Source organism: Canis lupus, chromosome X (genome assembly GCF_011100685.1).
Source record: "Canis lupus familiaris isolate Mischka breed German Shepherd chromosome X, alternate assembly UU_Cfam_GSD_1.0, whole genome shotgun sequence".
In the NCBI taxonomy this organism is placed as follows: Eukaryota; Metazoa; Chordata; class Mammalia; order Carnivora; family Canidae; genus Canis; species Canis lupus.
The window spans coordinates 43,271,796-43,298,413 of record NC_049260.1 but is presented as its reverse complement, the minus strand read 5'-3'; the positions used below and the strand labels follow the sequence as shown (position 1 = coordinate 43,298,413).

The 26,618-nt window shown below is 41.2% G+C and overlaps 1 protein-coding gene across 1 annotated transcript in view; it reads left to right on the top strand.

The window, feature by feature from the left end:
• DGKK (diacylglycerol kinase kappa) overlaps positions 1-26,618 on the top strand; it is a 97,687-nt gene that overhangs the window by 48,233 nt on the left and 22,836 nt on the right. Inside the window, exons 12-15 of the mRNA XM_038588790.1 lie at positions 3,821-4,040; positions 5,665-5,769; positions 6,461-6,557; positions 15,605-15,712. Coding sequence (XP_038444718.1) covers positions 3,821-4,040; positions 5,665-5,769; positions 6,461-6,557; positions 15,605-15,712 — 530 coding nt within the window. The remainder of the gene's footprint in view (positions 1-3,820; positions 4,041-5,664; positions 5,770-6,460; positions 6,558-15,604; positions 15,713-26,618) is intronic.

Sequence of the window (26,618 nt, the reverse complement as noted above, 5' to 3'; positions counted from 1 at the left end):
GGTTTTTCATCGCTTAACTTTCAATATGCATGTGTCTATAGGTCTGAAATGAGTCTCTTGTATGCAGCATATAGATGAATCTTGCTTTTTTATCCACTCTGTTGCCCTATATCCCTTCAGTCCATTTATATTCAAGGTACTTATTGAAAGGTATGCATTTATTACCATTTTGTTATTCATTTTATGGTTTTTTGTACTTCTTCTCTGTTCCTTTCTTCTCTTGATTTTTCTCTCATGGGTTTCTGGCTTTCTTTAATGATATACTTGGATCCCTTCTCTATTTTTTGCATATACCCTATTAGTTTCTGATTTATGATTACCATTAAGTTTGTATATAACATCTTCAGCACATAGCAGTCTATTTTAAGTTGATTATCATTTAAGTTTGAATCCATTCTGAAAGCACTAAATTTTTACGTCTCTCCCACTCCACATTTTAGATATATGGTGTCATACTTGACATCATTTCATTTTGTGAATCCTTTAACTGATTTTTACAGATATACTTAATTTTACTGCTTTTGTGCTTCCTACTTTTCTTGCTCCTGCTTATGATTTTTTTCTTTCCACGCAAAGAGTCTTCTTTAACATTTCTTGTAAGGCTGGTTTAGTGGTGATGAATTCTTTCAATTTTTCTTTTTCTGGGAAGCTACCTTTCCTTCTATTCTGAACAATAACTTGCTAGATAGAGTATTCTTGGCTGCAGGGTTTTTTTCTTTCACCACTTTGAACATATTATGCCAGTCTCCTCTGGTCTGCAGAGTTTCTGCTGAAAAATCAGCTGATAGCCTAATGGATTTTTTTCTTGTATGTAATGGTCTTCCTTTCTCTTGCTGCTTTTAAAATTCTCCTTATCACTGCTTTTTGCCATTTTAATTACTATATGTCTTGGTGTGGACCTCCTTGGGTTAATTTTGTTGAGGGCTGTCTGTGCCTCCTGGATCTGGATTCAGAAATCCAGGAATTCAGAATTCCTTCTCCAGATAGGGAGTATTTTCAGCTATTATTTCTTCAAATAGCTTTTCTGCCCTATTTTCTCTCCCTTCTCCTTCTGGGATCCATATAATACAAACAGTATTATGCTTGATGGTGTCACTAAGTTCCCTTAATCTATTCTCACTTTTTATTACTCTTTTTTCTTTCCCCTGTTCAGTTTGACTGCTTTCTATTACTGTCTTTCGGGTTACTGATTTATTCTGCTCCTTCTAGTCTACTACGTATTCCCTCTAGCGTATTTTTAAATTTCAATTATTGAGTTTTTCATCTCCGTTTGATTTTTATGTTTTCTATCTCTTTGTTGAGGGTCTGACTGAGGTCCTCCACTCTTTTCTCAAGTCCAGTGATTATCTTTATGACCATTACTTTAAATTTTCTATTGGGGTTATTATTAGCTCTGTTTTATTAAGGGTGTATGTGTGTGTGATTTTGTCCAGTTCTTTCATTTGGAACATATTCCCCTGTCTCATCATTTTTTCTACCTCTCTGTATCTGTTTCTATGTGTTAGGAAAGTTGGCTATGCTGCCTGCTCTTGAAAGTAGTGGCCTTATGAAGAAGAGGTCCTATAGTGCCCTGTAGGGCAATGTCTCCTATTCCCCAAACCCCGTACTTCAAAGGTGTCTCCTATATGTCTGCACCCTGCTATTGTGGCTGAGTTGCATTTGCCTTCAGTCCAGGCATACACAATAGCTTTGCCTGATACAGGCAGTGTTTCATCCCTGTGTTATTAATGGGCCAGTGTGGGGCCACATTGAGCTTGAAGTGGGTCAGACCAGGCATTTATCAGAACTGCAGGCACCAAACTGCAGGATGTTCTCTCTGTGTTGCTCCCTGAGAAGCTTTCATTGGTGGGTGGGGCCTGCAGTCAGACTAGATGTCTGCCCCCAGCTCACTGCTGGAGTTGCAGTTGAACTGATGTATGTAGTTATCTTCCCCTCTATCCAGGGAAAGAGTCACTTTAGAGTGGTACTGATGACCCCTGTCCCAGCTGCTTACACAATGCCATGCTTGTGGCCCCACTTTGGATGAACTTCTGCCAGGGGCATGTTGGATGGGGTGGGTTTGCAGCAAAATGCAGGGGCCAGAGGGCCTGGTGTTAGCAAAGCATATGCTAATCTCTGTGGGAGGAGACTTGTAGCTGATTTGGAGAACTGCTAAAGATGGGTTGAAGGGGCAGGTCCACAGAAGTGCATGAGGGTGGGGTGTGCTGTTAGCAAGCTAGTCAGAAAGTTTTCCTGTTGGTTCCCACAGATGTCTGTATATCTAGGTTGGGAAGGGGGAAGGAAATGACACCTGTCAGCTCTTTTGTTCTTCGACAAGTCTCCTAAGGATCCTTGCCCTTCTAGCACACATTCTGAGATTAGTAAATCAATATTTTTGTATGCCCCAAGTGTTTTTTCAAACTGCTGCTTCAATGCTGTATCTCAGTGAGGTTGGTTGTTTTGTTGTGTCTTTAATGGCAGAAAGGCAATTTCCTACTGCCTTTCTGGCTCTTCCAGAGTTGAACCCACTGACTTTTAAAGCTTCTGGTGTTGACACTGATTGTAGGAACTTGCAAAGTTAAACCTCTCTGATTTTCAAAACCAAATGTTATAGGGATTTGTCTTCCCAGTGTGCGTCTTCCATGCCGGAGGTGACTGGTATGGTATCTCCTCTTCTCCTTTCTCTATGCCTGTCGTGTCCCTCCCTTCTGTGTACAGTCTTACAGGTCAGTTTGGTTCCCAACCATGTCTCTGCCATTCCTACCACTGTCAGTGTGGCCTCTTCTCTATGATTAGCTGTGAATAGTCTGTTCTGCCAGTCTTTCGGTCATCTTCAGGGTTATTTACACCAATGTGGCTGTTATCTAGATGTATCCATGGGATGAGGTAAGTTTAGGATCCTCCTGCTCTGTCATCTTCCTGGAAGTCCCAGGGCCCCTTTTTTAATAAAAGCAAATGTGCCTTTCACTGAGAATTGTAAAAGAAAAAGGAAACTGGTAAGTCTCCATTATGGGAAAAGTCCAATCTCATAAAATTTCCAGCTTTCACCAAATGAAACATGGCATTATGCATTCTAGCAAATGTACCATATACGTAAGCATATATCAAGCATCTACCCACAACTAGACACAAGTGTACACTAAGTATGTATGGTTGTATACCAGAACATGCATGAAAATATGTATAAATACATGCTAGAAATACACCCATATTAACCTCTATAACACAACAGCAACAACAGCTAACACTTATTTAGCACTTACTCTGTGCCAGGAAATGTTTAAGGATTTTTAATGCATTAATTTATTTAATCTTCACAACCACCCTAGAATATAAAAGCACATAGAAACTTGCCTTGGTCACAAACTATTCAGTGATGGAGCTGGAAATCAAGCCATAATCACTCAGTGCATTCCCCAAACATAAACATATACAAAGGCAGACACTAGGGACCCATGCAGAGGCACATCCACATCCGTAGAAGCATGCCCATGAAAACACCAGTCCAGAAATGTTTATCTTGTCTCAATTTTGCCATATTATATATTATTTTACAGGTCAATCTGACATGAGAAAAACTTGACAACATACATTGATGCTTACAGCTACTCAGAAACAAATGTTATCTGTTTGATAACTTAACATCCTTTGGTTATCTCATTACATCTACCAAGTACTTCTTTCCCCAAACTTTTATTTCCTCACACACAGCTTTCCTTGCCCAGAGTTTCTGGCCAACTACTACCCCTCTTTATCTCTCCCATACCACCCAGTTCCCCATTCTGTCCTTTCTAGTACTGGTTCCTCATAACAATGTCCTGTCCTCTTTATCATTACACAGAGTGACATAATGTATGACAAGCTCAGCATCCTGATTGATATCCTGGCTGAAGAGGCAGCAATTGAGAAAAGTCCTATAGTATATGCAGACGGTGGCAAGGTAGATGGAAAGCCCTTCGTCCCTCAAATAGACCACATAGCCAAGTGCAAGTTGGAGCTGGCCACAAAGGCCCGGAATCTCCAGAAATCCTTGAAGCTCATCATATTCCAAGTTGAACAAGGTAAGGTCCCAGAGTTGTGGTAATTGAGGTAAGAGAAAGAGAAAGTTCCAGTGTATGGTTTACTGATCTCCCTCACTCTGGGTCTGCTATTTGACTCCACTACCAAAACTTGACTAGATTCTGCATTCATATAGCATTCAAAGTCAGTCCTCAGACTGCTAATTTGAAAAGCCTCAGTCGTAATAAGCTCTTACCTCCTAGGCACTCAAATCATGCTACTCATTTATTTTTAGAACTAACAGTCATCCTAAACAATTACAGCTCCTAAGTGACCTGGCTTAAAGCTCTGTCGGTTTCCACCATCAGCCATGGAATTTTTTTCTACCTGCTCCTATTTCCTTCCAATCACCAAGCCTGTGACAATTTTTAAAAGAAAAGAATTTTCATCTCTGTGTGTCTTACATAGTATTCATCAGGCACAAGGACCCTGAGAATGGTCTTGGGATCTCTGGAATTGACTGCCGTTTCCCATAACTCATGACATTCAAAAACTTCCAACTCAGAATTAAAACTCTTTCAACTCCAACTTCTTAATTTAACGTTCTGGCTCTCACTTCTTCACCACAATGCTTCCTTGAAAAATAGTGTAAGACCAAGTATGCTCTACTTGAACTTTTGGAACTGAGCAGAAGTCCATGTAGCAAGTAAGTCCCCTTGGCTGACCTCCAACTTTTAGCCATGGTACCTTCTCCTGCCTTGGTACCTTTACATATACCCTCAGCCAAGTTTCCCAGAAAGAAAGGAAATGTCCATTCTGCACTACAAACATAGTAAACAGCCAGTTTGCCTCTATTTCTGTAGTTAGTTTCCAAGTAGTGAAGATGCAGCCATAATCTTATCACAATTGACACTCAGCCTGCTCCATCAACACAACACCTAAGTTAGCTTTGTAGGTCCAGCTTGTGGCCATGGGACAGAGAAAGGCACCCTTACTAGGATAGGGATTGAACCTATGAGCATTGGCACAGTTTGAGCATCTGAGCTATACAATATATAGGCTGGGAAAGGAAGGAGACTTCTCAAATATTCTTGGAATGAATGAAATATTTGAATGAAAGAATAGCATGGTCCTAGAGGCTCAAATTTGGAAAAAAAAAGTCATGTGAGTAAATGAATTAACAAAGAGGTGATAACAGAACAGAGGGTTTCCCACCTTGCTCCCCTGCCCCTGGCCCTGAGCTCCTACTCATACTACATTTCTTGTGTGACAGAAAAAGAGTAACCAGTAAAACAGGCATGCATATGAAGAGAGATGGGGGCAACACTGTAACAAAGCTAAGACTACAAACAACATTGTGGAGAAGGGACGTAGCCAACTGAGGGTCTCCACTGTATACCCACACTGACTGGCATTAACTAAACAAAAGAGATGCTTAAGAAGTGCTCAACAAATATGAACAATACTCCTTCCTTTCTTCCTTCCTCCCTCTCTTCTTTCCTCTCTCCCTCACACCCTTGCCTTCTTCTCTCCCTTCTTTCTTTCTCCCTCCCTCCCTTCCTGCCTGCCTTCCACCCTTCCTTCCTACCTTCATTTTTCCCTTCCTTCCTCCCTCTCTTCTTCCCTCTCTACCTTGCTTACTCTTTCGCTCTTTCTTTCCTTTTCCTTTCCACTTTTTCTCTATAGTTCTGGATGAGCAAAGCCGACAGACAATATCGGTTAAGAACTTTACTTCAACTTTCTTCCTGGAAGATGACTCAGAAGATATTAGCCAGATGAGCCCAAGACACCGTAAGAATCTTTCTTTCCTTCTCTTATTTCTAGCCTTCATCACTGTCTTCTAGTTCCCAGAGAATAAGGATGTGTTCCCATATATCCTTTTTAGTCATAATCCTGTTCTGCAGTAGATATCCTTCCCTCTTTCCCAAAAAGGTCACAGTATAATATCCCATGCCAAAATCCAGAAGTAATGACCTCATCAGGTACTTTGAAAAACCTGGCCTGATGAAACCCAAGATCAAAAGCTGTTTTCAAGGGCACCTGCATGGCTCAGTGGTTGAGCGTCTGCCTTTGGCTCTGGTGGCAAACCTGGGATCTTGGGATTGAGTCCCACCTCAGGCTCCCCACAAGGGAGCCTGCTTCTCCATCTACCTATGTCTCTGCCTCTCTTTCTGTGTCTCTCATGAATAAATAAATAAATAAATAAACCTTAAAAAAAAGGAAACTTCCCTTTTTAAATTAAAAAAAAAAAAACAAAGCTGTTTTCACTGCTAGCAAGCAGGCAGCCCAATCTTACTATTTTCTCAGAGGAAGGCCCTGTCCATCTAAGATGATCCCTCTTTGGATTGAGAACTTTCATTATACTCAAGAGAAAGTCATTGAGCTTGACCCTGGTCCCACAGAGAAAATAGGGTGAAATGCAAATAAGAGGAAGGACTTTCTTGTTTGAATCTGACATCAAGGTAATGTCTTTTGTGTCTAGGTTCTCATCCTGGCACTTTGTCTTCTATATCTTCTCTCAAAAGTGAAGACTTAGATAACCTCAACTTGGAGCATTTACATTTTACTCCTGAAACTATGTAAGTATTTAGCCCTACAACCATTTTATGACTTCCTCCGTTCTTTGGTTAAAAGAACAATCTGGGGCAGGGCAAGATGGCGGAGAAGTAGGGTCTCCAAGTCACCTGTCCCCACCAACCTACCTAGATAACTTTCAAATCATCCTGAAAACCTACGAATTCGACTTGAGATTTAAAGAGAGAACAGCTGGAATGCTACAGAGAGAAGACTTTGCACTTCTAACAAAGTAGGAAGGCAGAAAAAAAATAAAAAAGAATCAAGTTGGGGAGGGGCCCCCACGAGGAGCCGGTCTAAGGCCAGGCAGTGAAAGCCTCCAGGACAGGAGAGCCCAGCCCTGGAGAAGAAGGAACTTTAAAAATCTGCACCATTTTCTTCCCGGATGGAAAGGCACTTAGCAGGGAACTCGGGCAGAACGGCAGGAGGGGCAATGAAGACTCCAGTCTCCTGGGGTCACTAAAAGAGGAAGTGAGCACCTGGGGAGAGCATGCCACAGACTGTGGGCCAAGCTCAGTAAAGAGCTGGAACATGCACCCGGCAGGGCCTTGGGAGAAGCTCAGGTGGCGGCTCCGGGCAAAGGGGGCTGTGCTGAGCTGCCTTCAAGACCTACGCCCCAAGAGCATGATTCCAGCAGCACAGGCCCCAGAACCCAGGGCGCTGGGGGAGATAGCCCATGATCCTGCATCCCCTGGGGACAGGCCGAGGTGCACAGGGCACAGGACAGCGAGGAAGCTCCTGCTGCTGGCACCCCCAAGCTGTGCAGGTCAGCACCCTCCGCTCCCAGAGCATCCAAGCCAGTGTGGACTGGGAGACTACGGTAGTTACTGCGGGAGCTGACTCCAGAGCTGGCTGGCTGGCCGCCACCAGTGCTGTTGTTTCTCCTGGTGTCACCCTGTGCCTGGGATGGAGCCGGGCTGCCAGAGAACAGGAGTCAAAAGCTCCCACTGAACTGTGCACCTGGAAGGGGGCGGGGAAGCTCCTCCAGGTACAGACACCTGAGAATCAACACAGCAGGCCCCTCCCCAAGAAGACCAGCTGGAAAGACAAGGAAAAGCAACTTCTTGACCAAGCAGCACTGGAAAGTTCCAGGGGAACTCGAGGGATTTACAGTGTATACAACCAGAGGATACCCTACCTTGGTTTTTTTTTTCTTTTTTTCTTCATTTTTCCACTACAACATGTTTTTAGCCACTCTGCACTGAGCAAAATGACTAGAAAGAAGAACTCACCACAAAAGAAAGAATCAGAAACAGTACTCTCTGCCACAGAGTTACAGAATTTGGACTACAATTCCATGTCAGAAAGCCAGTTCAGAAGCACAATTATAAAGCTACTGGTGGCATAAAGGATTCAAGAGACTTCATGACTGCGGAATTTAGATCTAATCAGGCCGAAATTAAAAATCAATTAAATGAGATGCAATCCAAACTGGAGATCCTAACAATGAGGGTTAATGAGGCAGAAGAACGAGTGAGTGACATAAGACAAGTTGATGTCAAGGAAGGAAGCTGAGGAAAAAAGAGAAAACAAAAGATCATGAGGAAACGTTAAGGGAAATAAATTACAGCCTCAGAAGGAAAAAATCTACATTTAATTGGGGTTCTAGAGGGCGCCAAAAGGGACAGAGGACCAGAAAATGTATTTGAACAAATCATAGCTGAGAACTTCCCTAACTTGGGGAGGGAAACAGGCATTCAGATTCAGGAGATAGAAAGATCCCCCCTTAAAATCAATAAAAACCATTCAACACCTCGACATTTAATCATGAAACTTGCAAATTCAAAAGATAAAGAGAAAATCCTTAAAGCAGCAAGAGACAAGAGATCCCTAACTTATATGGGGAGAAATATTGCATTGACAGCAGACCTCTCCACAGAGACCTGGCAGGCCGGAAAGGGCTGACAAGATATATTCAGGGTCCTAAATGAGAAGAACATGCAGCCAAGAATACCATATCCAGCAAGGCTCTCATTCAGAATAGAAGGAGAGATAAAGAGCTTCCAAGATAGGCAGAAACTGAAAGACTATATGACCACCAAACCAGTTCTGCAAGAAATATTAAGGGGGCACCTGTAAAAGAAAGAGAAAGTCCAAAGAAATAACCCACAAAAACAGGGACTGAATACGTATTATGATGAAACTAAATTCATATCTTTCAATAGAAACTCTGAACATAAATGGGCTTAATGATTCCATCAAAAGACGCAGGGTTTCAGACTGGACAAAAAGCAAGACCCATCTACTTGCTGTCTACAAAAGACTCTTTTGGATCTAAGGACACCTCCAGCCTGAAAAGGAAAGGTTGGAAAACCATTTACCATTCAAATGACCCTCAAAAGAATGGAGGGGTAGCAATCCTCATATCAGATAAATTAGAGTTTATCCCAAAGGCTGTAATTCGAGATAAAGAGGGACATTATATCATACTTAAAGGATCTATCCAACAAGAGGACCTAAAAATCATGAATGTTTATGCCCCTAATGCGGGAATTGCCAAGTATATCAATCAATTAATAACCAAAGTAAAGACATACTTAGATAATACTACACTAATACTGGGAGGCTTCAACATGGTGCTTTCTGCAAATGAGAGATATTCTAAGCACAACATCTCCAAAGAAACAAGAGCTTTAAATGATACACTGGGCCAGATGGATTTCACAGATATTTACAAATCTTTACTTCCAAACGCAACTGAATACACATTCTTCTCAAGGGCACATGGAACTTTCTCCAGAATAGACCACATACTGGGTCACAAATCAGGTCTCAACTGGTACCAAAAGATTGGAATTGTCCCCTGCATATTTTCAGACCATAATGCTTTGAAACTTGAACTCAATCATAAGAAGAAATTTGGAAGAAACTCAAACACGTGGAGGTTAAAGAGCATCCTGCTAAAAGATGAAAGGGTCAACCAGGAAATTAGAGAAGAATTAAAAAGATTCTTGGCAACTAATGAGAATGAAGATACAACTGTCCAAAATCTTTGGGATACAGCAAAAGCAGTTCTGAGAGGGAAATACATCGCATTACAAGTGTCCCTCAGAAAATTGGAAAAATTTTCCTCATCCTCACTGGTGTGAGATGGTATCTCATTGTGGTTTTGATTTGCATTTCCCTGATGGCAAGTGATGCAGAGCATTTTTTCATGTGCATGTTGGCCATGTCTATGTCTTCCTCTGTGAGATTTCTCTTCATGTCTTTTGCCCATATCATGATTGGATTCTTTGTTTCTTTGTTGTTGAGTTTCATAAGTTCTTTATAGATCTTGGAAACTAGCCCTTTATCTGATACGTCATTTGCAAATATCTTCTCCCATTCTGTAGGTTGTCTTTTACTTTTGTTGACTGTATCCTTTGCTGTGCAAAAGTTTCTTATCTCGATGAAGTCCCAATAGTTCATTTTTGCTTTTGTTTCTTTCGCCTTCGTGGATGTATCTATACCACCTCACACCAGTGAGAATGGGGAAAATTAACAAGGCAGGATACCACAAATGTTGGAGAGGATGCGGAGAAAAGGGAACCCTCTTACACTGTTGGTGGGAATGTGAACTGGTGCAACCACTCTGGAAAACTGTGTGGAGGTTCCTCAAAGAGTTAAAAATAGACCTTCCCTACGACCCAGCAACTTCTCTGTTGGGGATTTACGCCAAAGATACAGATGCAATGAAACGCCGGGACACCTGCACCCCGATGTTTATAGCAGCAATGTCCACAATAGCCAAACTGTGGAAGGAGCCTCGGTGTCCATTGAAAGATGAATGGATAAAGAAGATGTGGTTTATGTATACAATGGAATATTACTCAGCCATTAGAAAGGACAAATACTCCCCATTTGCTTCAACGTGGATGGAACTGGAGGGCATTATGCCGAGTGAAATAAGTCCATCGGAGAAGGGCAAACATATGTTTTCATTCATTTGGGGAATATAAATAATAGTGAAAGGAAATAGAAGGGAAGGGAGAAGAAATGTGTGGGAAATATCAGAAAGGGAGACAGAACATAAAGACTCCTAACTCTGGGAAACGAACTAGGGGTGGTGGAAGGGGAGGAGGGTGGGGGGTGGGGGTGAATGGGTGACGGGCGCTGAGGGGGGCACTTGACGGGATGAGCACTGGGTGTTACTCTGTATGTTGGTAAATTGAACACCAATAAAAAATAAATTTATTAAAAAAATAAATAAATGAAAGCTTTAAGAAAAAAAGAAAATTGGAAAAAACTCAAATACACAAGTTAACATGCACCTAAAGGAACTGGTGAAGGAACAGCAAATAAAACCTACACCAAGCAGAAGAAGAGAGATAATAAAGATTCGAGCAGAACTCAATGAGATAGAAACCAGAAGAATTGTAGAACAGATCAACAAAACAAGGAGTCAGTTCGTTGGAAGAATTAATAAGATAGATAAATCATTAGCCAGCCTTATTAAAGACAAAAGAGAAAAGACTCAATAAAATCGCGAATGAAAACGGAGAGACCACAATCGATACCAAGGAAATACAAACGATTTTATAAACTTATTATGAGCAGCTATATGCCAATAAATTAAGAAGTAATGGACACATTTCTGGAAAAGACAAACTGCCAAAACTGCAACAGGAAGAAATAGAAAACCTGAACAGGCCACTAACCAGGAAGAAAATAGAAGCAGTCATCAAAATCTCCCAAGAAACAAAAGTCCAGGGCCAGATGGCTTCCCAGGGAAATTCCATCAAAAGTTTAAAGAAAAAAACATAGTTATTTTACTAAAGCTGTTCGGAAAGATAGAAAGGAAAAAGAAAAAAAAGGAAAAAAAAAAAAGGAAAGATAGAAAGGGATGGTATACTTCCTAACCCATTCTATGAAGCCAGCATCACCTTAATTCCAAAACCACACAACCCCCCCCCATAAAAGAGAATTATAGACCAATATCCCTGATGAACACAGATGCAAAAATTCTCAACAAGATACTAGCCAATAGGATCCAACAATACATTAAGAAGATTATTCACCATGACCAAGTGGGATTTATCCCCGGGACACAAGGCTGGTTCAACACTCATAAAGCAATCAACGTGAGAGAGGATATCACCAATAGAAAAAACAAGAACCATATGATCATCTCAATAGATGCAGAGAAAGCATTTGACAAAAGACAGCATCCATTCCTGACCAAAACTTTTCAGAGTGTAGGAATAGAGGGAATATTCATCAGCATCTTAAAAGCCATCTATGAAAAGCCCACAGCAAATATCATTCTCAATGGGGAAACACTGAGACCCTTCCCCTAAGATCAGGAACAAGACAGGGATGTCCACTCTCACCACTGCTATTCAACGTAGTACTACAAGTCCTAGCCTCAGCAATCAAGCAACAAAAAGAAATAAAAGGCATTCAGATTGGCAAAGAAGAAGTCAAACTCTCCCTCTTCGCCGATGACATGATACTCTACATAGAAAACCCAAAAGTCTCCACCCCAAGATTGCTAGAACTCATACAGCAATTCGGTAGCGTGGCAGGATACAAAATCAATGCCCAGAAGTCAGTGGCATTTCTATACACTACCAATGAGCCTGAAGAAAGAGAAACTAAGGAGTCAATCCCATTTACAATTGCACCCAAAAGCATAAGATACCTAGGAATAAACCTAACCAAAGAGGTAAAGGATCTATACCCTAAAAACTACAGAACACTTCTGAAAGAAATTGAGGAAGACACAAAGAGATGGAAAAATATTCCATGTTCATGGATTGGAAGAATTAATATTGTGAAAATGTCAATGTTGCCCAGGGAAATTTACACATTTAATGCAATCCCTATCAAAATACCATGGACTTTCTTCAGAGAGTTGGAACAAATCATCTTAAGATCTGTGGAATCAGAAAAAAAAAAAACAAATAGCCAGGGGATCATGGAAAAGAAACCAGGAACCCCTGGGTGGCCCAGCAGTGAGTGGGCCTGCCTTTGGCCCAGGGTGTGATCCTGGAGTCCCAGGTTCGAGTCCCACATCAGGCTCACTTCATGAAGCCTGCTTCTCTCTCTGCCTATGTCTCTGCCCCACGCTCTCTCTGTCTTTCATGAATAAATAAATAAAATTAAAAAGAAAAACAAAATCAGAGCCGGGGGCATCACAATGCCAGATTTCAGGTTGTACTACAAAGGTGTGATCATCAAGTCAGTGTGGTACTGGCACAGAAACAGACACATAGATCAATGGAACAAAGTAGAGAATCTAGAAATGGGCCCTCAACTCTATGGTCAACTAATATTCAACAAAGCAGGGAAGAATATCCACTGGAAAAAAGGACAGTCTCTTCAATAAATGTTACTGGGAATATCGGACAGCCACATGCAGAAGAATGAAACTAAACCATTCTCTTACACCATACACAAAGATAAACTCAAAATGGATGAAAGATCTAAATGAGACAAGAATTCACCAAAATCCTAGAGGAGAACACAGGCAACACCCTTTTTGAACTCGGCCACAGTAACTTCTTACAAGATACATCTATGAAGGCAAGGGAAACAAAAGCAAAAATGAACTATTGGGACTTAATCAAGGTAAAAAGTTTCTGCACAGCAAAAGAAACAGTCAACAAAACTAAATGACAACCTACAGAATGGGAAAGATATTTGCAAATGACCTATCAGATAAAGGGCTAGTATCCTAGATCTATAAAGTACTTATTAAACTGAACACCCAAAAAAAATCCAATCATGAAATGGGCAAAAGACATGAACAGAAATCTCAGAGGAAGACATAGACATGGCCCACAAGCACATGAGAAAATGCTCCGCATCACTGGCCATCAGGGAAATACAAATCAAAACCACAATGAGATACCACCTCACACCAGTGAGAATGGTGAACATTAACAAGACAGGAAACAACAAATGTTGGAGAGGATGTGGAGACAGGGGAACCCTCTTGCACTGTTGGTGGGAATGTGAACCGGTTCAGCCACTCTGGAAAACTCTATGGAGGTTCCTCAAAGAGTTAAAACTAGATCTGCACTGCTGGGGATTTACCCCCAAAGATACAGTTGCAGTGAAACGCCAGAACACTTGCACCCCAATGTTTATAGCAGCAATGTCCACAATAGCCAAACTGTGGAAGGAGCCTCGGTGTCCATCGACAGATGAATGGATAAAGAAGCTGTGGTCTATGTATACAATGGAATATTACTCAGCCATTAGAAATGACAAATACCCCCCATTTGCTTCGACATGGATGGAACTGGGGGTTATTATGCTGAGTGAAGTAAGTCAATCGGAGAAGGACAAACATTATATGGTCTCATTCATTTGGGGAATATAAAAAAATAGTGAAAGGGAATAAAAGCGAAAGGAGATAAAATGAGTGAGAAATACCACTGAGGGTGACAGAATATGAGAGACACCTAACTCTGGGAAATGAACAAGGCATAGTGGAAGGGGAGTTGGGGGGGGGTTGGGGTGACTGGGTGACGGGCACTGAGGGGTGCACTTGATGGGATGACAACTGGGTGTTATGCTGTATGTTGGCAAATCGAACTCCAATAAAAAATATACAAACTCCTCTCCAAAAAAACAAACAAACAAACAAAAAAGAACAATCTAAAGATATCCAGAGTCAAATCCTGGCTCTACCACTAGTTGTGTGTCCTTACAAAATTAATTCAGCTAATCTGAACCTTAGTTTTCTCATTATAAGGTGAAGATAAGTGTAGAATTAGCCACATGTTTCTTCCGTTTATTCAGTTTACATATGCATAGCACTTGCATTAAACAGTGCTCAGCACCCATAGTTAAGTGCTATATATATTAACAGTAATTATTGTTATTCTTATTATAAATACTTAATAAATGTTAGCTGTTGTTATTTCAAAGGATCTGTTTTTCCACCATTGCCTTTAACAGTGAATAATTGGAAGCACTAAAAAATAAATGAGCATTTAGGGCTGGATAGAAAATCTAAAGGCATCTCTTTCATTAGCGCTGCTTCCTTAAAATATTGTCAGTAGCCAGATTCCATCACATTCACTCCTTTTGAGTTCCATTAAGAAGATAAGCTGGGACATCAGCTAGAGAAATCCCAATCTCTAGACTGCGGTTGAGGGAGGAGAATCTCATGTGACAGATGTGAGGTCAGTTTAGTAATGAATACAAAAATTATCTATGATTGAGTAGCTAAATTCATCTTCAGTTTCTCAAAAGGACAGTTGGCAATTATTTGAGCTAACTGCAGCTTCCCATTTATTCGTATCTCTAATCCCACTCCCCTCTACTTCACCATTGTCTTACACTCATGTCTGAAGTCTCGATGTAAATTATGAGTTTTGATCAGTAGTGCACTGCCAAATGTTTAACAACTGGGGGAGGGGATGTCCTGGTTTATTCCAAGTACAATCCCTCCCACCATGACCTGTTTCAAACTACTGATATAATTCCACTGAATGCAGATTTGGGACATAATAGGCATAATCAGCTTATATGAGCTGGTACTAACTGGCTTCAGCACACTACTGGTTTTGATGTTGACACCCAAGATAGATGCAGAAGAATTTTTTAAAAACTGCCTCGCTTTTTGGTTGTGTATATATCTACTTTGTTTTATCAGTCTTTCCCCTCAAATATGTGGTCACTTTGCCCTTTGATGTGAAAGTACTACAAAGGAATTCAGACATCTCTGGAAACAGTAGTGTAGAATGTCATCATACATTTTTATATGAGATACTTAAAAGTTCTTTATGGGAATAAGTCAATTACTATTTCCCTTTATTCTGTTTGAAGAAAATATTGACCACTCATATCTAAGGGCTTCCAAAGATGATTTCTTTATTAGGAGTTCCAACTCCACTAAATCCTCCCAACTGTCTGAGTGCCCTCTCTCAAAGCTAACAAGCTAGTTGTTAACACAATAGGACATCTATATCTGCCTGTTAAGAACATAAAGTTTTGTGCCCAATGTAGGGGAGGTCCTCCCCAGTCATTTTCAATCATGCAGATAAAGTCTCCAGCCTAATGATAATGGCACTTCTTTCCTGCACCAATGGTCTGTCTTCTTTCCTTTGGCTAATTTCAGACGCTTCAAAGAAAGGTGTGTCATGAACAACTATTTTGGAATTGGATTGGATGCTAAAATTTCTCTGGAATTCAACACCAGAAGAGATGAACACCCAGGACAATACAAGTAAGGAGAAGAAACTTTCTACCTTTGTTCTGTCTATGAGAGTTCCTTACACCAGATGGGGTAAAATCAATGGATCCAGGGGATCAGGTTAGGAACACCAAGAATCAGTAGGGCAATATTTGATAATTTATAGCCTTGCCAAGCAAAAACAGAATTAAGCCACTACTAGGACTTGGTCAAGCTCTCATATACAGAACAAAGGTAGAAAATTTGCTCAATCAAGTCAGTGTAATCTATTTTCAACAACAGTAACACTATGAGCTGTGTTACACAGCAATCATAGGTCTATACTATGTAGGCAGCTCCAAGGTCAGGATGCCAGTGGAGTCATCACAGATCAGGTCAACATTTGTAGCAACACATCTCACTAAGCTCATGTTGGGACCAGTGTTTTTTACTTCTAAAGAACCTCTTTCTTTTTCTTGCTTGTCTGAAAGTTAGGGTATGTAGGAATATATGTGTATATTGTAATTGTGTGTTTGCATATAGAGAGGGGAGTTTCTTCTCCCCTCTTATAGTACTTTTGTACTACAGACATAACCTAGGCATCCTGAGTTCTTGTAAATTGAATCTACAAGTAAAAAAAAAAAGCAGTAGCCCCACCACCACTCCTGCCACTTGCTGCCAGAACCTCTTCCTCAGAGCAGACCTGGGCTGAGAAACAAGTCTTTATCAGAGATGTGTTTTACAAATATTACTTTCCAGCTGCTAGCCTTTTTTACAACTCATTTTATAGTGAACATTTTAAAATAGATATACATAGATGTACATAGAAAAAGGTTTATAATTATAAAACAATGTTACCAGTGATTATTTCATAAGGATTCAATTGTGGTGAGTTTGCTTTCTACTTTATATATTTCTTTTTTTAATTATTGAAGTATAATTGACATATATTAGTTTCAGGTGTACAACATACTGATTCAACAATTCTATACATTTCTCAATGTTCACCAGGATAAGTATAGTTACCATCTGTCACCATACAATGTTATTAAAATATTATTGACTCCATTCCCTATGCTGTATATTTCATCTCTGTGACTTATTTGTATTATAACTGGAAGTTTGTACCTCTTAATCCCCTTTATCTATTTTGCTCATCTCCCCGCCCACATCCCCTCTGGCAACCACCAGTTTGTGCTCTCTATTTATGAATATTTTTCTATTTCTTTGTTTGTTTTGTTTTTAGACTCTACATGTAAGTGAAATTATACAGGATTTGTCTTTCTCTGTCAAACTTATCTTACTTAGCATAATACTCTCTGGGTACATCCATACTGCTACAAATGACAAGATTTCATTCCGTTGCTTGTCTTTTTTTTTGTTGTTGTTCTTTTAATTTTCTTTAATAGTGTCTTTTAAAATACAAGTGTTTTGAATTTTGATGAGTTCCAATTGATGAAGTGTTTTACTTTATGAACCATGCTTTGATGCCATATCTAAAAGGTTTTGCCTAACTTAAGGTCTTAAAATTTTTATCCTAAGTATTCTTCTAAAATTTGTGTTGTTTTTGCTCTTAGATTTAAGTCTATGATCTGCTTTGAGTTAGGTATTGTGTATGGTGTGAAGTAAGGGTCTAAGTTCATTTTTTGCAAATGAAGATCTAAGCACAGCACCATTTTTGAAGCTATCCTTTCCCCCAAAGAATTGTGTTGGTACCTTTGTCAAAAATCAATTGATGAAAAATGTAAGTTTTTTCTAGACTCTCACTTCTGTTCCATTATTCTATATGTCTATCCTCACACTGTCTTAATAACTGTAGCTTTGTAGTAAGTTTTGAAATTGGAAGATGAAAGTCCTGCAACTTTGTTCTTTTTCAGAATTGTTTTGGTTGTTCTAGGTATTTTGAATTTCCATAGAACTTCTTACCTTTCAAAACTCATGCCTTGTAGTGACTTATTGTGACTCCACTTTAAAAGCTCGTAGTATTCATCTTATTTTTATTTTCCATTCCCTTCCCCTATGTTCATCTGTTTTGTTTTTTTCTTAATAATAAATTTATTTTTTATTGGTGTTCAATTTGCCAACATACAGAATAACACCCAGTGCTCATCCCATCAAGGACATGTGTGTTTTTAGTTTCAGAGGTAGAATTCAGTGATTCATCAGTTGCATACAACACCCAATGCTCATTACATCAACTGCCTTCCTTAATGCCCACCACCCAGTTATCCCACTCCCCTATCCACCTCCCCTCCAGCAACAGTCCGTTTCTTCCCTAGAGTTAAGAGTCTGTTATGGTTTGCCTCCATCAACAGAAGAATGGATTTAAAAAATGTGATACACACTCACACACACACACACACACACACGGGAGTATTACTCAGCCATCAAAAAGAATGAAATCTTGCCATTTGTGTCAATGTGGATGGAACTAGAGTGTATTATGCTGAGCAAAATAAGTCAGTCAAAGAAAGACAAATAACATATGATTTTCACTCATATGTGGAATTTAAGAAACAAAACAGATGAACAAGGGGGAGTATCCTCTGATGGAAGAAAGTAAGTGAGTGAGTGAGTGAGTGAGTGAGTGAGTGAAGAACTTTGGGAAGTAACCTGAGTTCCATGGTCATACTTCTAAATGGCCTTGCTAACTACCAAAAGGAAGCTGTGCAGTGGAAGAATATTTCTCATTATACAGTACATGGAATAATAGTAACTATAAAATCTCACAGTTGTATTACTTTTTTTTTAATTTATTTTTTAATGGTGTTCAATTTACTAACATACAGAATAACCCCCAGTGCCCGTCACCCATTCACTCCCACCCCCCGCCCTCCTCCCCTTCTACCACCCCTAGTTCGTTTCCCAGATTTGCAGTCTTTACGTTCTGTCTCCCTTTCTGATATTTCCCACACATTTCTTCTCCCTTCCCTTATTTTCCCTTTCACTATTATTTATATTCCCCAAATGAATGAGAACATATAATGTTTGTCCTTCTCCGACTGACTTACTTCACTCAGCATAATACCCTCCAGTTCCATCCACATTGAAGCAAATGGTGGGTATTTGTCATTTCTAATAGCTGAGTAATATTCCATTGTATACATAAACCACATCTTCTTTATCCATTCATCTTTCGTTGGACACCGAGGCTCCTTCCACAGTTTGGCTATCGTGGCCATTGCTGCTATAAACATCGGGGTGCAGGTGTCCCAGCGTTTCATTGCATTTGTATCTTTGGGGAAAATCCCCAACAGTGCAATTGCTGGGTCGTAGGGCAGATCTATTTTTAACTGTTTGAGGAACCTCCACACAGTTTTCCAGAGTGGCTGCACCAGTTCACATTCCCACCAACAGTGTAAGAGGGTTCCCTTTTGTCCGCATCCTCTCCAACATTTGTGGTTTCCTGCCTTGTTAATTTTCCCCATTCTCACTGGTGTGAGGTGGTATCTCATTGTGGTTTTGATTTGTATTTCCCTGATGGCAAGTGATGCAGAGCATTTTCTCATATGCATGTTGGCCATGTCTATATCTTCCTCTGTGAGATTTCTGTTCATGTCTTTTGCCCATTTCATGATTGGATTGTTTGTTTCTTTGGTGTTGAGTTTAATAAGTTCTTTATAGATCTTGGAAACTAGCCCTTTATCTGATATGTCATTTGCAAATATCTTCTCCCATTCTGTAGGTTGTCTTTGAGTTTTGTTGACTGTATCCTTTGCTGTGCAAAAGCTTCTTATCTCGATGAAGTCCCAATAGTTCATTTTTGCTTTTGTTTCTTTTGCCTTCGTGGATGTATCTTGCAAGAAGTTACTATGGCCGAATTCAAAAAGGGTGTTGCCTGTGTTCTTCTCTAGGATTTTGATGGAATCTTGTCTCACATTTAGATCTTTCATCCATTTTGAGTTTATCATTGTGTATGGTGAAAGAGAGTGGTCTAGTTTCATTCTTCTGCATGTGGATGTCCAATTTTCCCAGCACCATTTATTGAAGAGACTGTCTTTCTTCCAATGGATAGTCTTTCCTCCTTTATCGAATATTAGTTGCCCATAAAGTTCAGGGTCCACTTCTGGATTCTCTATTCTGTTCCACTGATCTATGTGTCTGTTTTTGTGCCAGTAGCACACTGTCTTGATGACCACAGCTTTGTAGTACAACCTGAAATCTGGCATTGTGATGCCCCCAGATATGGTTTTCTTTTTTAAAATTCCCCTGGCTATTCGGGGTCTTTTCTGATTCCACACAAATCTTAAAATAATTTGTTCTAACTCTCTGAAGAAAGTCCATGGTATTTTGATAGGGATTGCATTAAACGTGTATATTGCCCTGGGTAACATTGACATTTTCAGAATATTAATTCTGCCAATCCATGAGCATGGAATATTTTTCCATCTCTTTGTGTCTTCCTCAATTTCTTTCAGAAGTGTTCTATAGTTTTGAGGGTATAGATCCTTTACATCTTTGGTTAGGTTTATTCCTAGGTATCTTATGCTTTTGGGTGCAATTGTAAATGGGATTGACTCCTTAATTTCTCTTTCTTCAGTCTCATTGTTAGTGTATAGAAATGCCACTGACTTCTGGGCATTGATTTTGTATCCTGCCACGCTACTGAATTGCTGTATGAGTTCTAGCAATCTTGGGGTGGAGACTTTTGGGTTTTCTATGTAGAGTATCATGTCATCGGCGAAGAGGGAGAGTTTGACTTCTTCTTTGCCAATTTGAATGCCTTTAATGTCTTTTTGTTGTCTGATTGCTGAGGCTAGGACTTCCAGTACTATGTTGAACAGCAGTGGTGAGAGTGGACATCCCTGTCTTGTTCCTGATCTTAGGGGAAGGGTCTCAGTGTTTCCCCATTGAGAATGATATTTGCTGTGGGCTTTTCATAGATGGCTTTTAAGATGTTGAGGAATGTTCCCTCTATCCCTACACTCTGAAGAGTTTTGATCAGGAATGGATGCTGTATTTTGTCAAATGCTTTCTCTGCATCCAATGAGAGGATCATATGGTTCTTGGTTTTTCTCTTGCTGATATGATGAATCACATTGATTGTTTTACGGGTGTTGAACCAGCCTTGTGTCCCAGGGATAAATCCTACTTGGTCATGGTGAATAATTTTCTTAATGTACTATTGGATCCTATTGGCCAGTATCTTGTTGAGAATTTTTGCATCCATGTTCATCAGGGATATTGGTCTGTAATTCTCCTTTTTGGTGGGGTCTTTGTCTGGTTTTGGAACTAAGGTGATGCTGGCCTCATAGAACGAATTTGGAAGTACTCCATCTCTTTCTATCTTTCCAAACAGCTTTAGGAGAATAGGTATGGTTTCTTCTTTAAACGTTTGATAAAATTCCCCTGGGAAGCCATCTGGCCCTGGACTCTTGTGTCTTGGGAGGTTTTTGATGACTGCTTCAATTTCCTCCCTGGTTATTGGCCTGTTCAGGTTTTCTATTTCTTCCTGTCCCAGTTTTGGTAGTTTGTGGCTTTCCAGGAATGCGCCCATTTCTTCTAGATTGCCTAATTTATTGGCGTATAGCTGTTCATAATATGTTTTTAAAATCGTTTGTATTTCCTTTGTGTTGGTAGTCATCTCTCCTTTCTCATTCATGATTTTATTAATTTGAGTCTTCTCTCTCTTCTTTTTAATAAGGCAGGCTAATGGTTTATCTATCTTATTAATTCTTTCAAAGAACCAACTCCTGGTTCTGTTGATCTGTTCCACAGTTCTTCTGGTCTCGATTTCGTTGAGTTCTGCTCGAATCCTTATTAACTCCCTTCTTCTCTTGGGTGTAGGATCTATTTGCTGTTTTTTCTCTAGCTCCTTTATGTGTAAGGTTAGCTTTTGTATTTGAGTTCTTTCCAGTTTTTGAATGGATGCTTGTATTGCGATCTATTTCCCCCTTAGGACTGCTTTTGCTGCGTCCCAAAGATTTTGAACGGTTGTATCTTCATTCTCATTAGTTTCCATGAATCTTTTTAATTCTTCCTTAATTTCCTGGTTGACCCTTTTATCTTTTAGCAGGATGGTCCTTAACCTCCACTTGTTTGAGGTCCTTCCAAACTTCTTGTTGTGATTTAGTTCTAATTTCAAGGCATTATGGCCTGAGAATATGCAGGGGACAATCCCAATCTTTTGGTATCGGTTCAGACCCGATTTGTGACCCAATATGTGGTCCATTTTGGAGAAAGTTCCATGTGCACTTGAGAAGAATGTGTATTCAGTTGAGTTTGGATGTAAAGTTCTGTAGATATCTGTGAAATCCATCTGGTCCAGTGTATCATTTAAAGCTCTCGTTTTTTGGAGATGTTGTGCTTAGAAGACCTATCGAGTATAGAAAGAGCTAGATTGAAGTCACCAAGTATAAGTGTATTATTATCTAAGTATTTCTTCACTTTGGTTAATAATTGATTGATATATTTGGCAGCTCCCACATTCGGGGCATATATATTGAGGATTGTTAAGTCCTCTTGTTGAATAGATCCTTTAAGTATGATATAGTGTCCCTCTTCATCTCTCACTACAGTCTTTGGGGTAAATTTTAGTTTATCTGATATAAGGATGGCTACCCCTGCTTTCTTTTGAGGACCATTCGAATGGTAAATGGTTCTCCAACCTTTTATTTTCAGGCTGTAGGTGTCCTTCTGTCTAAAATGAGTCTCTTGTAGACAGCAAATAGATGGGTCCTGCTTTTTTATCCAGTCTGAAACCCTGCGCCTTTTGATGGGGTCATTAAGCCCGTTCACATTCAGAGTTACTATTGAGAGATATGAGTTTAGTGTCATCATGATATCTATTCAGTCCTTGTTTTTGTGGATTGTTCCACTGGACTTCTTCTTAAAGGGCAATTTTAAGAGTCCCCCTTAAAATTTCTGGCAGAGCTGGTTTGGAGGTCACATATTCTTTCAGTTGCTGCCTGTCTTGGAAGCTCTTTATCTCTCCTTCCATTTTGAATGAGAGCCTTGCTGGATAAAGTATTCTTGGTTGCATGTTCTTCTCATTTAGGACCCTGAATATATCCTGCCAGCCCTTTCGGGCCTGCCAGGTCTCTGTGGAGAGGTCTGCTGTTACCCTAATACTCCTCCCCATAAAAGTCAGGGATTTCTTGTCTCTTGCTGCTTTAAGGATCTTCTCTTTATCTTTGGAATTTGCAAGCTTCACTATTAAATGTTGAGGTGTTGAACGGTTTTTATTGATTTTAGGGGGGGATCTCTCTATTTCCTGGATCTGAATGCCTGTTTCCCTTCCCAGATTAGGAAAGTTTTCAGCTAGAATTTGTTCAAATACATATTCTGGCCGTCTGTCCTTTTCGGCGCCCTCGGGAACCCCAATTAAACGTAGGTTTTTCTTTCTCAGGCTGTCGTTTATTTCCCTTAATCTATCTTCATGGTCTTTTAATTGTTTGTCTCTTTTTTCCTCAGTTTCCCTCTTTGCCATCAACTTGTCTTCTATGTCACTCACTCGTTCTTCCACCTCATTAACCCTCGTCGTTAGGACTTCTAGTTTGGATTGCATCTCATTCAATTGATTTTTAATTTCTGCCTGATTAGCTCTAAATTCTGCAGTCATGAAGTCTCTTGAGTCCTTTATACTTTTTTCTAGAGCCACCAGTAGCCGTATAATAGTGCTTCTGAATTGGCTTTCTGACATTGAATTGTAATCCAGATTTTGTAACTCTGTGGGAGAGAGGACTGTTTCTGATTCTTTTTTTTTGAGGTGAGGTTTTCCTTCTAGTCATTCTGCTCAGTGCAGAGTGGCCAAAAGCAAGTTGTATTGGGAAAAAGAGAAAAAGAGAGGAGAGAAAGAAGGAAAGAAAAGAGAAAGAGAAAAAAAAGGGAAGAAAAAAAACGAAAAAAAAAGGAAGAAAAAGAGAAAGAAAAAGAAAGGAGGAAAAAAAAGGAGGTGGGGGAAGGAAACAAATCAAAAAGCAAAACAAAACAAAAAAAGAACCACGGGGGAGTATCTTCTGATTCTGTGTACTTTAAGTCCCTTGGCTTCTCCTGGAAGTTGTCAGTCTAGCTGGTGTTCTGGGGGAGGGGCCTGTTGTGCTGGTTTTCAGGTGTTAGCAGTTGGGGGAGGTGCCGTGCCCCTGCCTGGTGCAGGGCTCAGTGGGGGTTGTTTACCCCGTGAGGCCGCAGGAGGAACAGCCCCAGTGGCGGGGCAGCTCTGGAAACCTGGATTCAGCTCCAGCAGGAACTCCGTCTGCAGGGCCTGGAGGCTCCGGGGCGGGGCCGCTGATCTGCTCAGCTGGGGCAGGAGCGTCCTTGCTGTCCTGGGCCCTCCCGGCCTCTGCCTGTCCCGGGGGAGGCCGGATCCTGGGCTGTGTCCCGGCGCCCTGTGCTCCGGGGCCTGCGCTGTTGGATTCGCGCTCCCGGGCCGCGCAGCCCCCTCCGCGGAGCCGCCACCCGAGCCCTCCCGAGCTGCTCCTGGAACCGCGCAGCCCCCTCCTCACGGAGCCTCTTCCTCTGCCTGAGCCCCTCCGAGCTGCTCCCGCCCCGCTGCCCCCTCCGCGGAGCCGCCGCCCGAGCCCCTCCGAGGTGCTCCGGGTCCCGCCGGGTCCCGCCGTGCGCGCTGCAGCCCTTAGGGAGCTCGGCGCACTCTCCCGGGGCGCAGTTCCTCTGTTAGTGTCCCAGGGAACCCGAGGGCATCCTCGCCCTCCTGGGTCCTGCTCCACCTCCCTGCGAGCCCCTTTCCGCCCGGGAAGGTCGGTGCAGCTCCTGCGTCTCCGGGACGGGGCTCTCCTGTCCTGGGGACACTCGCCCCGGCCTCAGCCCGGCTCCTCGCGGGGCCCCTCCCCCTTGGAGGCCTTTGTTTCTTTATTTCTTTTTCCCCGTCTTCCTACCTTGATAGATGCGCGAACTCTTCTCACTGTAGCATTCCAGCTGGTCTCTCTTTAAATCTCAGGCCGAATTGATAGATTTTCAGGATAATTTGAAGGTTTTCTAGGTAATTTGGTGGGGACAGGTGATTTGGGGACCCTACTCTTCCGCCATCTTGCTCCTCCCCCCTGTATTACTTTTTATTAGGCATCAAAATCAAAATCAGGTGTAAAAACTCAGGGTCTAAAATGCTGTACAAGAATAGCACAAGAATGATTATGTACTATACTTATTAAAATATACATACATCTGATTTTTTCCAGTAAAATGTATTAAAATAATAATTTTAAAAAGCTCATAGTAAACTCTACCCAACCTTTTTTAAAATTTTTATTTATTTATTCATGAGAGACACAGAGACACAGGCAGAGGGAGAAGCAGGCTCCATGCAGGGGGCCCGACATGGGACTCAATCCCGGGTCTCCAGGATCACACCCTGGGCTGAAGGCAGGGTGAAACCGCTGAGCCACCAGGGCTGCCCTCTATCCAACCTTTATAGTGATTGTAAGCCTAAGCCCCCTGCCTATTTTTATCAGAGATTCTACATTTAGTAAAACTGTCCTTCCCACCTCCCCCCTCCCAAGTCTCCTGATATCCTTTGCCTGTCCCATATTCTCTCCACTGGCTCCTCCTCTACAATCTGCCTAGTAGGCTTAGTTCTATTCTATGGCATTGGTTTGATATATAGGTCTTGGAAAATTCCTCCACTTTGCCAGAAAAGTTACACTTCAAGTGTATTGCCATATTAGAGTCATATGTTTCAAATGAAATTGATCCCAAGCAGATGAAACTTTGTGCTCCTGGAATGGAACTTGCCAGACTAGCTGGTGTGTATAAACCAGTTATTCTCATACTTTTTTGTGAGTATTGCTTTCTGAATATAGCTTACGTCTTCTAATTCTGAGTTAATATCAGCATCAAGGAAAAGCAGCAAATTGAGGTGATGATGAGGCTTCCAGAGGGCCCACGAACCCTTTCAGCAGATGTTTGCATAGGGATGCCAGTTATATTATCCTGGTATCCCCTCTTGTGTCTCACTACCATTGTGACATGACTATTCTCTATAAGAAGGTACTTGAAGATGGTACTGGCACAAATATAGACACACAGATCAATGGAACAGACTAGAGAGCCCAGAAATAAACCCATGATTAAATGGTCTATTACTCTACAACAAAGGAGGCATGAATATGCAATAGGAAAAGTCCCAACAAATGATGTTGGGAAAATTGGACAGCTATATGCACAAGTATGAAACTGGACCACTTTCTTATACCATACATAAAAATAAACTCAAAGCAGATTAATGACCTAAGTGTGAGACCTGAAACCATAAATATCCTAGAAGAGAGCACAGGTAATAATTTCTCTGACATAGGCTGTAGCAACATTTTTCTAGATATGTCTCCTCTGGCAAGGGAAACAAAAGCAAAAATAAACTATTGGGACTACATCAAAATAAAAAGCTTTTACTCAATAAAGGAAATAATCAGCAAAACAAAAAGACAACCTATTCAATGGGAGAAGATATTTGTAAATGATATATCCAATAAAGGGTTAGTATCCAGAGAGGGGGCAAAATGGCGGAGGAGTAGGATCCCCAAGTCACCTGTCCCCACCAACTTACTAGATAACTTTAAAATCATCTTGAAAACCTACAAATTCGGTCTGAGAGTTAAAGAGAGAACAGCTGGAATGCTACAGTGAGAAGAGTTTGTGGTTCTATCAAGGTGGGAAGACGGGAAAAAAAATAAAGAAATAAAAAAGCATCCAAGGGGTAGCCCCCCACTCCCGTGAGGAGCCAGGCTAAGGCAGCGCTGCGAGTGCCCCCAGAAGAAGAAAGCCCCGTCCTGTAGGAAGTCCTGTAGGAACTTCACCAATCTTCCCAGAGGGAAAGGCGCTCGCAGGGAGCTCAGGCAGGATCCCAGGAGGGGCAGGGATGCCCTCAGGCTCCCAGGGGCACTAACAGAGGAACTGCACCCCTGGGGAGAGCTCAGCCCAGGTGTCTGGCCTGGATCACGCGCCCAGCAGGGCCCTGGGAGTAGCTCCGGCGGCCGCTTAGGCGGCGGCTCCAAGCGGAGGGGGCTGT